Source organism: Copadichromis virginalis, linkage group LG13 (genome assembly GCF_057382275.1).
Source record: "Copadichromis virginalis isolate Kocher_CV1m ecotype Utaka linkage group LG13, C_Virginalis_male_GT1.1, whole genome shotgun sequence".
NCBI classification, from domain to species: Eukaryota; Metazoa; Chordata; class Actinopteri; order Cichliformes; family Cichlidae; genus Copadichromis; species Copadichromis virginalis.
This window is the reverse complement of record NC_140630.1, coordinates 15,833,196-15,846,899: the sequence shown is the minus strand read 5'-3', so window position 1 is coordinate 15,846,899 and position 13,704 is coordinate 15,833,196. Positions and strand designations below refer to the sequence as shown.

Sequence of the window (13,704 nt, the reverse complement as noted above, 5' to 3'; positions counted from 1 at the left end):
CTCAGGGATGAGTCATAAGCTTGATGTGCCTAACACCTCATAAATGTGGATGGAGATGAACTTAAAAATACTATTCATGAGCCAGAGTTAGACTTTTCATTTCCCATTTGACATTAAACAATGAAAGTGGTCTAGTTCCTCCAGGTTAGTTTGATGGCAGTTGGAAAACAGTCTCTGGAAAGACTACAGGTTCAGGAGTGCTTTGAAACGCATTACTGTACAGTGCTTTGTCTCAGCCAGGCAAAGCTCAAAGTCTGTGTGGTCATTCGTGTAGTTGAACTTTAATACTCTAGTACCCTTAGATGTATGCTCTGTGATATATCTTCATGGTTTTGTTGTCCAACGATTAAATGTGTCTAACTTTTCTGTCACACAGAAAAACGATGTGAAAATCAGTCACTATTTGACACCAGACAAACAAAGGTGTGATTTGAAAAGATGTGGAATTACTTGCATTAAAACACAAAGTTTGGCTGATACATACAGTAGAAGTAAAAAGCCTGTCTCCCCTCTCACATTACAGCATGCCAGGTTAAAACTTTCCATACCCTCGGGTTCATTGCTGACATAATGCCCAAAGAGAGTTTTCAAGTACATCCATATTAGATAGGATGGGATTTGAGGAAATTGTGTTTTCTTATGGGTTTGTCTTTTTGTTGATTTATCGCTCCCATTTCACATTTTATGAAAGTTTTATAGATTTTTGTTCTTTTCCTTGAGCTTTTCACATTGTCACACTTTGTTTCTTAGTGGAGAGGGAGGCATTAAAATCCCTTAAATGAGTTAGTAAATGAAACATTTACCATATGATTACATATGATGTACGTGTTATATAACTTTACTTTACCCTGTTGAGTATTTTCAGCTATTTATATGCACCCGCTTCAGATGTTGTCACTCCATTCAATGGGATGATTAACGTTGATAATGCCCATTGAATGGACCAAAAACATCCGAAGTCAGTGTTAATGTATTGTATATCCAGCTTCTACAGTGAAATTGCTTCATTATAACCACATCGATTGTTGGACTTTGTATCTGTACATAAGAATTTCATGATGAAAGAACATTCACATAAATGGCATGCTGCCTCTTCTCAGTGATCACTACCTTCCACTAGAACTGAAAGGATGCTTGTGTTTTAGTGTTTTGTTTTGACCACCACTGTTTGCTTCTTAGAAGAGACTAACAGTGGGGGATTTAGAATGATGCCTTTATTGAATTGTTTGTGGGGTTTTTTTTGTTCTTTTTTGAAAATCTAGTGAGGATGAGAGGTTTGAACTGGCAGTGTATTGTAAAATGTTTGTGTTAAGGTGTTTTCCCTAACGAATTCATGGCTCTTTACTGCTCTTAAAACACTGACTTTCTGTGGAAAGCGTTCTGAGTCATTTTACTATACTCAATATGCTTACTGCTCCAAGTCAACATATGCGACTCAAAAACTTCCACTGATTTCCAATTAATCACGCCAGTCTTATAGATATTACACTTGATTGTTTAAATACAGTGTTTACTATCATTGCATTTAAAATATAGTCTAAGGGTTGTTAGTATACTATTGCTTTATACATAGTTCCATTTACTACAAGGTGCATAAGTGCGCTTTATTAAACAGCTGAGCTTCAGTCTTCCATCTTTCCTTCATAGAAGCGCCTGGTTATTTCTTATGGGGACAGTATTAAAAGTCTAAGTGTATGTAGACTAACGTGATTTCAAAGCATAGTGATATGACCATTTTACACCGAACACAAGCTCCCACAACTGACTGATAACAAAAATATAAAGTTGATATATAGCGCCCTCTTGTGTTAAAATTGTAAAACAAACATATGCAGGAAGCTACAGTTAGACATTCTGTTTTTATTATGAAATGTTGCTTTTGCTGATTTATCCTCTCACCCTCTCTTAGAAATATTAAGAAGAGAAACATGCTCAAGTACTTAAAGAAGCACCAGGCTCTGTGTCAAAACAAGGATATAGTAATGACTTGAAAGGGGAACAGTTGAAGCCAAAGATTGTACCTAACCCTCTAGTATGGCAATGGTTCACTGTACTGTACTAAAAAGACATGAAGACAGAAAGAAAATTAAGAAGCAGTGACTCTTGGTAGAAAGGAGAAAAAGTTGTCAAAGCTGTGCAGTCCTGCGCTATAGAATTAAAATTAAGAGTAAATTGTTCATTTAAAAAAAAGAGCCTAAATGGCCAAAGTAACATATTTTATTGAGTCAAATTTATATCAAAGACCTGCAGCTTCATAGTTTTTGCCATTGTTCCTTTCCGTTATGGTAACGTTGTCTCTAAGTGACACCTCAGAAAGCATTGTGTCAAAAGAGAGAATGCTATGTCCCGTGTAACACAGAAAAATGAAACCACAATCAGATAGGTTATTAACATATTTGTAGTTTACATAAATGATATAAACCCAAGTATCAAGGTGCCAGATAAAGGGCCATCTCAAATACCACTAATCGCTCCTGAAAATAAAATGCTAGATGGTCTGTAGTGGCGTATGCTGCTAAATTTGACTTATATGACAGGGATTTTAAAATAGAATGGCAATGTTCTCACTTTCAAATAGGTCTGAAATAAATAAGCATTAGTCCAGCTAATATAGACAAAACTAAAAAAAAACAACGAAAAACTAAAAAAGCCTTCATGAACTCATCAGTTTAGCCGTTAGCACTAAAATTACATTTCTGAATACACATAATAGTGTACGCTTGTCGTTTCTGTCACTGATAAAGTGTCTCATGTATGCAGCAGGCCTGTAAGCCACAACGTGTGAAACTGTGAAGGTTGAAAGTGATTCGGAGTTAGTTCACACTCAGGAACCAACTGTGCTCGTGTGATAGCTAGAACTGTCTCCGGCTTTTGAAGGGCAGGTTAAGAAGGAGGAAATCAAAAAACCACAGTGGAGTGAATAATAAGACTCAGGAGGAGAAAAAAACCCAGTTTATCTTTCATACTATCTTAGCCTTTATCTTTTGTCATTTGGTGAGACTCAGCTGTATCGTAGTTTTACAGAATAGCATATTTAAAATAAATAGATATTTGCAATGTTATCTAATTATAATTCATTCTATTTATTCCTCAGCTCATTTTTACTTTGCTATCATATCTTCGTGTTCACTAAAATAGAGTAAACATTGGTTATGACACTTTATATTAAATTTGACTGTCTTTAGTTACAGCAGAAGTGATGTTTGCAGTTTGATAGTGTGTAGAGAACTTTATATTTCAAGTTCCTCTAAAACAATTAAAAACTATACAAAAACGTGGGTGACAGAATATAATTACAGAACTACCAAACTTTTGCATTCGATATGCCGCTGCAGCTGTTACATATTCCCCTGCTGCTCCATGCTATTTGTTATTTTCCGCTTTTTGACACCATCTGTATTGCTTTGATCCACTCCTTTCTTTCTTGGTCTGTAGCAGCTTGGAGGAAGTAGTGAGTCTCGTCTGCAGTGATGATCTCAAATAGGTTGCCATCAATATCTTTTTTTTTGGCTGAAAGCATTGAAAGACAAGGGGATGAGTTAAAGGGGATGACGTGAAGACAAACTATTAGAAGAAAAGCTACATGTTTATTGCATGGCGGCAGTCTCACACACCATCAGGCACATAGTCCACAGCTGTGACCACCGCCCCACGGAGGTGGATTGAGCCCAGAGGGTCATCAGCCTGACAAGAAGAAAAGAAATTAGAGGAATATAACAGAAGGAAGACAACTTGTGTAACTAGGGAGGGGTTGTTTCTAAACGATTACCCCTTATTGTTTCAGTTCTTTAAATTATTTTTACCGTTATTATTTTGAGCGTAAACTTAGAGGAGAGCGTGCTTTTGCTGTAGCAGCTCCCAAACTGTGGAACTATCTCCCTTTAGAGATTAGACAGGCCACTTCCCTACCTGTTTTTAAGTCACTCCTGAAAGCCCACCTCTTTATGGCTGTTAAGTCTAATTGTTGAATGTCGCCATTGTGTTTCTTAAATTTGTATAGTCTTAGTTTAAGCAGTAGGATCAAAGCCATTCCTTTGATCCTGACCACCTCTCCAGCCACTCTGTGCTGGGGGAGGTTTTATTGTAGATACATCCTAACTTGAAGATCTGTTTGATGTTTGGTAGAGCTTCCTACCCTTTGTATGGTTTCACTGTGTTATCTTTGGTAAACCATACATTGGGTGTGGGGGAAGACTACCCTCTTTATGACCAAGGATGTTGTTCCTGCTTTTAGGTTTTATGACCCTTTGACCAACACACACACACACACACATTCCCACACACACACACACACACACACACTCAGTGTATACATTTACATACAGTGCCTTGTCTTTGTAACCAAAGGGGGGTTGCAAGGGGAGGTGCTTTGTAAACTATTGTTTGAAGTTTGTCAATAAAAGGCAGCGAGAGGAGGCCACCATTTTGGGGTTCTTTGTCGTGCTGGACACAGACGAGGCCTCCCTTGTGCAAGTAATGGATCGATCGACTGTCTTGTTTTCTTCATGATGAATAAGTCTCTAGAATTAGCGGGGTTTGTGGAAACACAGACCCAACATTGGCCTTTGTTGGTTTTTAGTTTTCAGTTTTATTTTTGTTGTTTTTAGTTGATTCTATGCTGTTTTATCTTGTTTTCTTTTATAATATAGGGCTGTTTTAATTTTTTATGTATTATGTATTTTATTTATCTATTTTTTGCTGATTTCTGTTATTCTATTGTTTTTAACTTATTTTCTGTACAGCACTTTGGTCCTGTGCAGGGTATTTTAAAGTGCTTTATAAATAAAATTGGATTAGATTGCATAGCTCCAAAATCAGTATTTACCTTTGCAGGATCGTAGTAATGTATATAGGCAGGGTCATCTCTGAGTATGAATTTTCGCACCTTCCAGTTCTTCCGTCTATGTCCCTGTGACAAATAACACAGTTTGAGTTATCAGATTTTTTATTTGATTGTATCACTCAGCAGCGAACACAGGTTTCCTCTTTGAGAGAGTGACACGACTGCTGGAGGTTACTGCTATCTTTATCTCTGTTTTGAAGGATGTTTTGCAGCAAGACAAATGACAACAGAGGCTTCAAATCGGGAGACGTCTGCAGACTTTGTAGGTCAACTTTCTAAGAGTATAAGTTGCAACAAAGATGCTGGGAACATTTTTCTTGTTTTCTGATTCACCTGTTTAACCAAACAGCCCTGTTTTATGATGTTTCCTCTGAATTCTTCCTTTAGAAGAACATCTTCATCACTGGAGTAGCCTTCACAAAAGAAGCCACTGTCTGCCTGCAAGCACAACAAAACAAATGTATATATATTTATAATATACAATGCTTTTGCCGAGTCCATAAAGTCTATGTATAATACAGTACATATTGTTAAACGGCAGTGTTTGCTCAGGTTAACTTACAAAATAATAGAGAGCTTTTGTCTCATCTAAGAAGGCTGCTTGCTCTCCGCTTTCTGCTCCCTCTTTTGATAAGTCACCTGCAGGCTGGAGAAAACCCTCATTCATGAGCCCTGTTGCCAACATGAGTGCCTCAGGTCTATTTCTCGCCTTTTCCTTTGAAATCAGCCAGTCTATCACCGTTGCACCTTTGCAAAAATGGGGAAACGGAGAAAAATGGTGAGAACATTTGAAGTTAAAAAAGAAATTCTTGCACACCTGTTACATCAACAAAACTGAGCCAGGTGTACCGGTGAAGCAGTGGTTGAAGACTCGATTCTCCTGTTCCAGTTTTAACTCTTTCACGCCTTCATCCTGGTTTTTCATCTCTGTGTACAGCGCACTGGGGAAATAATGAGAGTGCTGTCAGTGTTGCTTCTTCATTCTATTGAAGTACAAGCACTTTACAGCTCACTGAACCTCACTGAAGTAATGATGTTCCAGTAATTTAGCCGTTGTAGCTAGGCATGCTGGGATATCAGATTTCACATTTTGTATATATGCTGTAACCTTAAAATAGGTACTGTAATCTGATAGCAAGTGTTTATATAATAGACAGACAATTACTGTTAGCTGCTGCTGTAGTTCTTAAAGTATAATGAATAAAATATTAACACAATTTAACACAACATACGCTAGGTTGACTGTTTCAGGCAGGCGAATGGAGCGTCTGGTAGACTTTCTGGCAAACTTTTTTCCCCCTTGGATGCAGGTTATGGCTCTCTTGATGTCCTTGACCCAAAGCTCTCTCTCCTCCACGTATGAGGCTTGAAAAAAGTGATCTTGCTTCTTCTCAGTGGTTATCTTGAAAACCAGCTAAAACAAGCATATTTAGTCAGTCTAACATTTAGATGGCATTGATGGTCTCAATTTGAATCTACCTATTAGTACTTTTACTGTGGAGTGTGAATAATGAATAATCTCTACATCTAACTCTTTAGAACTAGTTCTTAATACATTATATGGACAAAAGCTACTCCTTGTAATGTTTGAATTCAGCTGTTTTTATTCCCACTGCCACAGTGTATGAAATCAAGCACTTAGCCATGCAGTAGGCCTCTACAAGGTTTGAAGAGCTCACTGAAACAGGATGCCTGATTGCAACAAGTCAGTCAGTGAAACTTTCCTTCTTCTTCTTCTTTTCCCCGGTCAGCTGTGAGTGGCCTTATTGTAAAATGGAAGCATTTAGGAGTCACGACAGCTCAACCACAAAGTGGGAGACCACATAAAGCTGCAGGGTGGGGTCACTAAGTGTGCAAAAGTCACCAATGTGCCAATGACTCAATAACTGCAGTTTTTGAGTCAGTAGTTCCCACCCTCTTTTTTTCCATATAGCAACATTTTCTTACCATCCTCTTGACAAAATCCTGACAAGGGCTGCTCAGTGTTGCTCCCTTCAATGGGATCATCCCTTTAGGTGAACGGTCTGTTTTCTTTTTATAGAAGTCCACTCCATCTTCTGACAACACCACCCACACTGCACTCCAGGAGTTTAGCAATGTACCCTGAGGATCAATAAGAAATAAGCTGCTTTAAGCCAAAATGCAAAAAAAAAAAAAAATTATATATATATATATATATATATATATATATATATATATATATATATATATATATATATATATATATGTGTGTGTGTGTGTGTGTGTGTGTGTGTGTGTGTGTGTGTATATATATATATATATATGTATATATATATGCAAAATAAATGTATTCTTCCACACACCATCCTGCTTAGAATTACATGTGGTAACAGCTATGTAATACTTTGTATACATTTATTTTTAAAATGTAAAACACCATGCCTTAAAGGCCACTGGTCACTTATATAAAACAAACCAAAGTGTCACCTTTTCGTTTAAATAATGTAGCAAGAAGAAATTTAATTATGTTTTGATTTTGAATGAATTCCCTTAAATAAACAAATAATCATATGTCCCATGCGGACTCTGATCTAAAGTGCAACATTAACAAGCACGCTTAAAAAGGAAAGCAGGGTATACTTTCTTGGCCCCTTGTTTGTGACATGTAAATGCAGAAATGAATCTGCAGCTTGGGGAATCTGTTAGTAGACTGCTTTCACTTTGGGTTTGTGCTTATAGATGTTTAATTTCACCTGTTTGGGTTAAGACAAACCATTATATCTGTCAAGCTCGCAGTGTTCTCTGCTCCATTCACTCCTTAGGGTACTAAACTTTTAACGTGTGATTTCATCATGCCAAGATCTGAAGACCTTTTCAAAAGACTTATTTAATTATTATTTAACAAATTATAATTAACTATTTAAATTATTTAACAAAATAGTTAAATTAATGAATATCATCCTAAAGTGGTATAGTTTTCAATCAAGTGGCCTTTTGTCCGGGGTCCAGATGATGAAGTTCAATGCAAAATAAGCCTTTGAGTAGCTCTAGAATTTCATCACAGGAAAAGACTGCACACATTTGACTCGTGGCAATAACAACGCCTTTTGGAATTATGTGCTCTGGCCATCAAAAATGTAAAAGAAAATGTTTTATTGAAAAATAAAAAGGCCATAAAAAACCTTTCCAGATTTAACATCAGCACCCACATTGTGGGCCAGAATACAATGCAGTGAGTTTCCATTGCTGAGGCATGATATGTTGGCGGCCCAGTATTTTTGTCCATATAGTCTAAATTTAGATATGTCATCCATGAGACATGGCTATGACTAACACCACTCGCACTGTCATACATCTTTCATAATTGAACAAGCGAAAGGTCATCATTTCTACATAGCTGTTGTCATGCACGCTGAAAAGAAAACCAGTGTCACAAAACTTAAAACACTTCCTGAATGGCCTTTGATCAGCATTTCAAGTGTGTGGAAAGAAAAAAGTCACACCTAGACACAAAAAGAACAGTGTGCTGATGTACCTACCAAATGTATGAACGTTGACATTCATAATAAATTCCATTGTGCATGCAGGAAATGGCTTGTCATCTAAGTGTGTGAATATTCTTCATAGTGATTGTGTAGTACATTGGAATTTGTCTAGTCGTTACATCTTTTCACTGGTTTTCACAGCACTGTTTGATGACAGCGCATTGCAAATGACATTGTTTCAGGTCATATATTCAAATGTTCTCTTTGAGCGACAGTTTATAAGTAGAACAAGGCCACAACACATTCATGTTTTACTTCGTGTTGTAAACAGAAGTAGGAACTTGAGTCACTGTTGCGACTACAGAACAGAAATGTGCAGTTGACTGTCATGAAGTACCTTTCAAGAAACTTGTATCGCTGTTCCCGATTGAGTAAAACAATGTTAGTTTTTTGCTATTCCTGAATGACATATTCATTGTCTTTTTGTGAAGTAAAGCTTTTTCTGCAGGTGTCCTGATTTCCTTTTCAAGTGGCTGTTCTTTCATCTTAGTTTGAAACCTCAGAAGTTGCCCTACCCTTTTTATTCAAATTGTTGTTGTGGGTTTATTTTTCTTTGAAAATTATTTTTTACTTAAATTTAGTTATTACACTGAATTGACAATGGATAAAAAAAATCTAGTCTTGTCATTCCCTCAATTTTGTTTTTGTTTCATTATCAAAAAATAATGAAACAAAAACAATAGTATTACAGGAAGTAACAATAGTATTTTATACTTACTTTATCAATACTTTAAAGAAGCTCTGTGTTCACAAAGACAATGGTAAGAACTTTCTGGTAGTTTTCATGTAGTTATTCTTACCTTTTTTACTAAGTATCCCTCTCTGATCTCTTGTGGCTCCATCACGCTGCTGTCTGCTGCAAATGTGACTCTTGTCAGTAACTGTCAAAAAAACACCCTCTTATCCATGTCAGCTCTCTCTCTCTCTCTCTCTGTGTCACTGTCAAACCACAAAGAACAGCGTACCATGAGCAGGAAGTTGTGCTCTTGGGTGTCTGCCAATAAAGACTGGTCAGCTAGCTTCCTCTTCTCTGCGATATAATTAGTTTGTGCTGCTCTGCTGAAGTGTCTAAATTTTATAGTGTTAAATTTAAAGAGATAGCATTGGAGCTCTAATAATAGATGCCCTTGTTTGCGTGTCATTATGGTAAATTTCTGTTTCTATCCATTTCAACAGAGAAGCTTGTACTGGTAAAAGTATTTGTATTCAGCTTACTGTAAATCTGCTGCATTTAGAAACCTTCAAACCAAAATTTTAAGCCATTTTTGCTGTGTTAGTCAACTTGTATTTCCCCTACTGTATTTCTGTCTTTTTTTTGTTGTTGTATTCTTTCCCTACTGTGTTCCTTCTTTGTCTTTTTAACACTGCGTTGAATTTGTCGTGATGTCCAGCAGCAGATCAAGTGGAGCAGAGGGAGGACCTAATTGCTGACCCGTGGAGAGCAGAGTTAACAGAAGGTGAGCAGTTTGTTCAGGCTGGTTGGCAAAACACTACAAAAAAAAAAAAAAAACTAAATGAGGAACTAACCATGAAACAAGCCAAAACCAAAATGAGGGGATAAAGTAGTCGTATTACCAGCCAACTCAAGAACAATGAACAGAATTTTACTATTTTATGGCTCAGAAACAAAGTTTTCCAGCTGGGGGAGAGCATCTAGGGAAGAGGCAGTCTTGGCAGGAAGGATCATAAGGAACCCAGCATCGGCTGATGTGGCCTGGGAAACAGTGGAACCTCCAGCGGGCTGGGCAGCAGGCCCTCCGGCAACCACCAGCAGCCACCGCCCATGCCTCAAAATTTTCATAAACAAAATCTGCTGGGTCTATTCTGATCAGGGCATACTGTCATGATCTCCGGCAGCAAATCGAGTGGAGCGGAGAGACGACCCAAATGCAGACAGTTGAAGACCTGTCTTAACAGAAGGACAATGTACACACTGCGGGGTGATCAGGGAAGTGGAAACACATGGGAACACAAAAAGTTGATTTTGTTCATCTGGACATAACATTTTCAGTGGGAGGCCTGACAAGTTAGACCTGTGTTGTGCCATCCGCTTAGGCAGAGGCTGTTTGGTTTTCTCGACATATAAATCATTTCAATCCTCCTGGCAATTACTCTGTTTGTGTCGGGGAACCCAATCCTTGGGGTGGACCAATTTTTGGCGCAGTGTGTTTTGGGAGTTGAAAGCTACAGAATGTTTAGAAAAAATACTTCTCAACTGTTCTGATACTCCTGACACATAAGGGATCACTAAGGGTTTTCGCTTAGACAGCAGTTGTCCTTCTTTCCTGGATCGGCTGGAGCTTTCTTTAGGTGGCTTCCCGGCTTTGACAAATGTCAAGCTGGGATCATCACGTCTACTCAGGGCCTTTTTGAAGTGTTTTTGTTCTTCGCTGGCCGCTGTATCTGTGGGGATGGTGTTTGGTCTGTGTTGTAGCGTCCTGATGACACCCAGTTTGAAAGATGATGAGAGTCAAACCTTAAATACTGATCTGTATGCGTTGCTTACAGTACACATTAACTTTTAAATGTCCCCCATTACTGACTGAAATCTCTTAAGAAGGCTAGTCTGTCATTTCTCATATCCTCCCTGGTGAACTTGATGTATTTGTTCTCTGGTTTAATGTGATCAGTGAATTTGGTACATCCTGATCTCTGATTTTCACCCAGTTGTCATCCACATACCTGAACCAATGACTTCGTGGTGTTCCAGGATAACAGGGCCCTCTTTTCCACTTCTTCCAAGTAAAAGTTGGCCTCAATGGGTGAAACTGGGGAACCCACGGCACAGCCATGTTTCTGCCTGTAGTACTGACCGTTGTATGTGAGGGTCAGTATGAAGACACAGTTCTGAGAGCAAACACACTTGGTTGGTGCTGAGTCTAAAACACAAACTCTTGGTCAAAGACCCATAACAGATACATTTGTACATCTTACATAAGGCACAAAAAAACCTATTTTTGCCTGCGAACAGAAAGAAGAAACAGATTTGTTAGCACTAAGCATGAATTGGAAACATGGGAGATATGTCAGCGTAATAGGAATATTCATTAGTAAGCATCTAAGGTACACGAACTTAATGTAATTTGACTCTCCACCATCCATCTGGGACTCTCCACCATTTGACCTTAGAACTGAAGAAGCTTCTCGGATGAGAGGTGAAACGTCTTCAAGTAACTTAAAGAAGTCCAGACGCTTTTCTTTGCAAGCTCCTTTGACTACTATGACCTGGATGACTGAGAACCTTCACAGACATAATGTAATTTGACCTTGCTCCTCAGAAGCTGTGCTTAGCTTCTTGGTTTTCACTTAGTTTCTGACATAAAACTCCCAAATCCTCTTTTGCTGTATGTTTATGAAAATCAATACTTTCCCAGTTTCAAGCCAAAGGTTCCACTTTCCCTTTTCATATGCACTGAAAATATGTCTAAACAAACATGTTTTTGGTTTTTTTTGGGGTTTTTTTTACTTTGGAATATTATCACTTTACATACACTGTGTTCAGTATAAGTCAGAAATAAATGTCAAAGTTTATTCTCCACTACACTACACTACAAAGCAGATTAAGTATGTATAATCAGAAATTCTGTGTATGACTTCATCTAAAAATGTATGATTGAAAGTGTTCATATAACACTTTCAATCATACGTGTTTTCAAACTTAACTGAAGCTTCTGATTTGCATATTCTTATTGCATCTTTCTTCTGTATGTTTTGTGCTGCAGTTTTTATAATCTGTAGGATGATTTCATGATGCTATGAATGTTTTCAGCAACCTCACATAAATGTGATTCTCTATTCTAAAAACACTCCCTAACTGATGCGTTGCACCTAAAGCTGAGCTAAGGTAGACGTTCTCTGCCCTAAAAAAAAATTACTTTTTTTCATAATTGCACAATTTCTTTTAAATGTATTTTAGCAAAGTATGCAGATTAAATTTTAAAAAGCGATAACAGCTTCATATATATAATATGCTTGCAACTACAGTTGCCCTTTGCGCTCTTGTGAAAAACCAGTTAATCCCATGATTCAGGGGTATGTAGAAGCATCCTTAGTGGTAATTATTTGAAGTAACTGTTTTCTGCATGACATTAGTAAGTAAGTAAGTAAAATTTTATTTATATAGCACATTTCTAGATAAAAGATCACAAAGTGCTTTACAAGGTATAGGAACAGATTAAAAAGACAAAGTACAGTCAAAAGTTAACAAAATGCAATTTTAAAAAGATGTGTTTTTAGCTGTTTTTAAAAGTAATCAGTCTCTCACAACATTGTGGAGGGCTTTTGGCCATGGCCACGGACATCTCAACATGCAAACTGGAGAAGCGCTGACCTTCCTAGCAGTGGATGACCCACTCTACCTCCTGAGACAGATGATAAAATATTTTATAATTACAAATTGCAGTTCTGAGAAACATTAAATATGATCTTTTCATTAACCATTAAAAAGAATTTACAGTCCCACCTTGTTCATCAACTTGTTATCAAGAACGTGCCTGCCACAACGTTTCACAACCAGCTGTCATTTGTTGGCATGAAAGGAAGTCTGCTTATCTGTTGTTTCAGGTTTCAACATGATGATTCAGCTGTCTGTTTCACCAGACTTAGTCACATTGAGTGTGACGCAAGATTGCAAGTAGTTTTTACTTTCACACTTTTCTTCTTTTAATTTATTTTAGTTAGAGTTTTAATATTATTTCTTGAGAACTAAAATATAAATTTAGTCATGTTGATTTTCTGTTCTGCAACCTTGATTGAGCTCAACGGTATATCTAAAGTGAATTGTAAAATGAGTGATGTTGTTTTGAGATAATGTGACATCATAGCTTTGCCTAAGCAAACACCTCCTCCTTTTGTTCAAACCTTTTAATTTAATTTCGTTTTCTTTTGTTTTTTTGTGATGTTTTTAATGCACCTCTAGAGGGCATAATAACTACATTTAAAACTAAACGCAACACATGAATCCAGGAACACTCACTTGATTTAGCTCAAAAGTGTGAATGATCCTGAGAAAGTCATGCTAAAGATGGCTAAATAACTAATTAATTTACTAGCTCAACTGTTACAAGCTTTCACATGTCCAGAAATCTCCCCAGTGATGTTTAAGAGATTAAAATGCAACTGCCTTCCTTTAATCATCCAGTTTCTTTCTTCTTCTTCTTTTCTTGTGAGGCTATGATGATCTCATTCCTATAAACACGGATCACAGGAACGTTCCCGATGACCGTGGCATTTATCAAAAAGGACACCAGCCATACTGTTGTCTGTCTGGCTTGAGTCATGCTTTCCTCTTGCCCATGCTATGAATAAAGATCAAGGGGGATGGTATTTATAAGTTTTATTAATAAATCCTGGAGC

The 13,704-nt window shown here is 37.4% G+C and overlaps 1 protein-coding gene across 1 annotated transcript; it reads right to left on the bottom strand.

Moving 5' to 3' along the window:
* Positions 1-2,201: 2,201 nt before the first annotated feature.
* On the bottom strand, positions 2,202-11,616 carry plek (pleckstrin). The gene is made up of 10 exons (XM_085477538.1): positions 11,032-11,616; positions 9,150-9,205; positions 6,791-6,946; positions 6,076-6,257; positions 5,693-5,784; positions 5,406-5,590; positions 5,177-5,281; positions 4,826-4,909; positions 3,615-3,684; positions 2,202-3,510 (listed from the first exon to the last, which is right to left on the bottom strand). Exons 2-10 carry the CDS (start codon positions 9,189-9,191, stop codon positions 3,371-3,373), a joined length of 1,056 nt encoding a protein of 351 aa, XP_085333664.1. The 5' UTR covers positions 9,192-9,205; positions 11,032-11,616; the 3' UTR covers positions 2,202-3,370.
* Between the last annotated feature and the right edge of the window lie 2,088 nt (positions 11,617-13,704).

What these genes read in the sequence shown, in the direction of transcription:
- plek (XM_085477538.1), bottom strand. Translation starts at nt 9,191, where the DNA reads ATGGAGCCACAAGAGATCAGAGAGGGATACTTAGTAAAAAAG. An exon ending in CCTGAAACAGTCAACCTAGC is followed by an intron (nt 5,785 to 6,075) that starts GTATGTTGTGTT and finishes TTATTTCCCCAG; the next exon opens with TGCGCTGTACACAGAGATGA. An exon ending in ATTACTACGATCCTGCAAAG is followed by an intron (nt 3,685 to 4,825) that starts GTAAATACTGAT and finishes TCTTCTTGTCAG; the next exon opens with GCTGATGACCCTCTGGGCTC.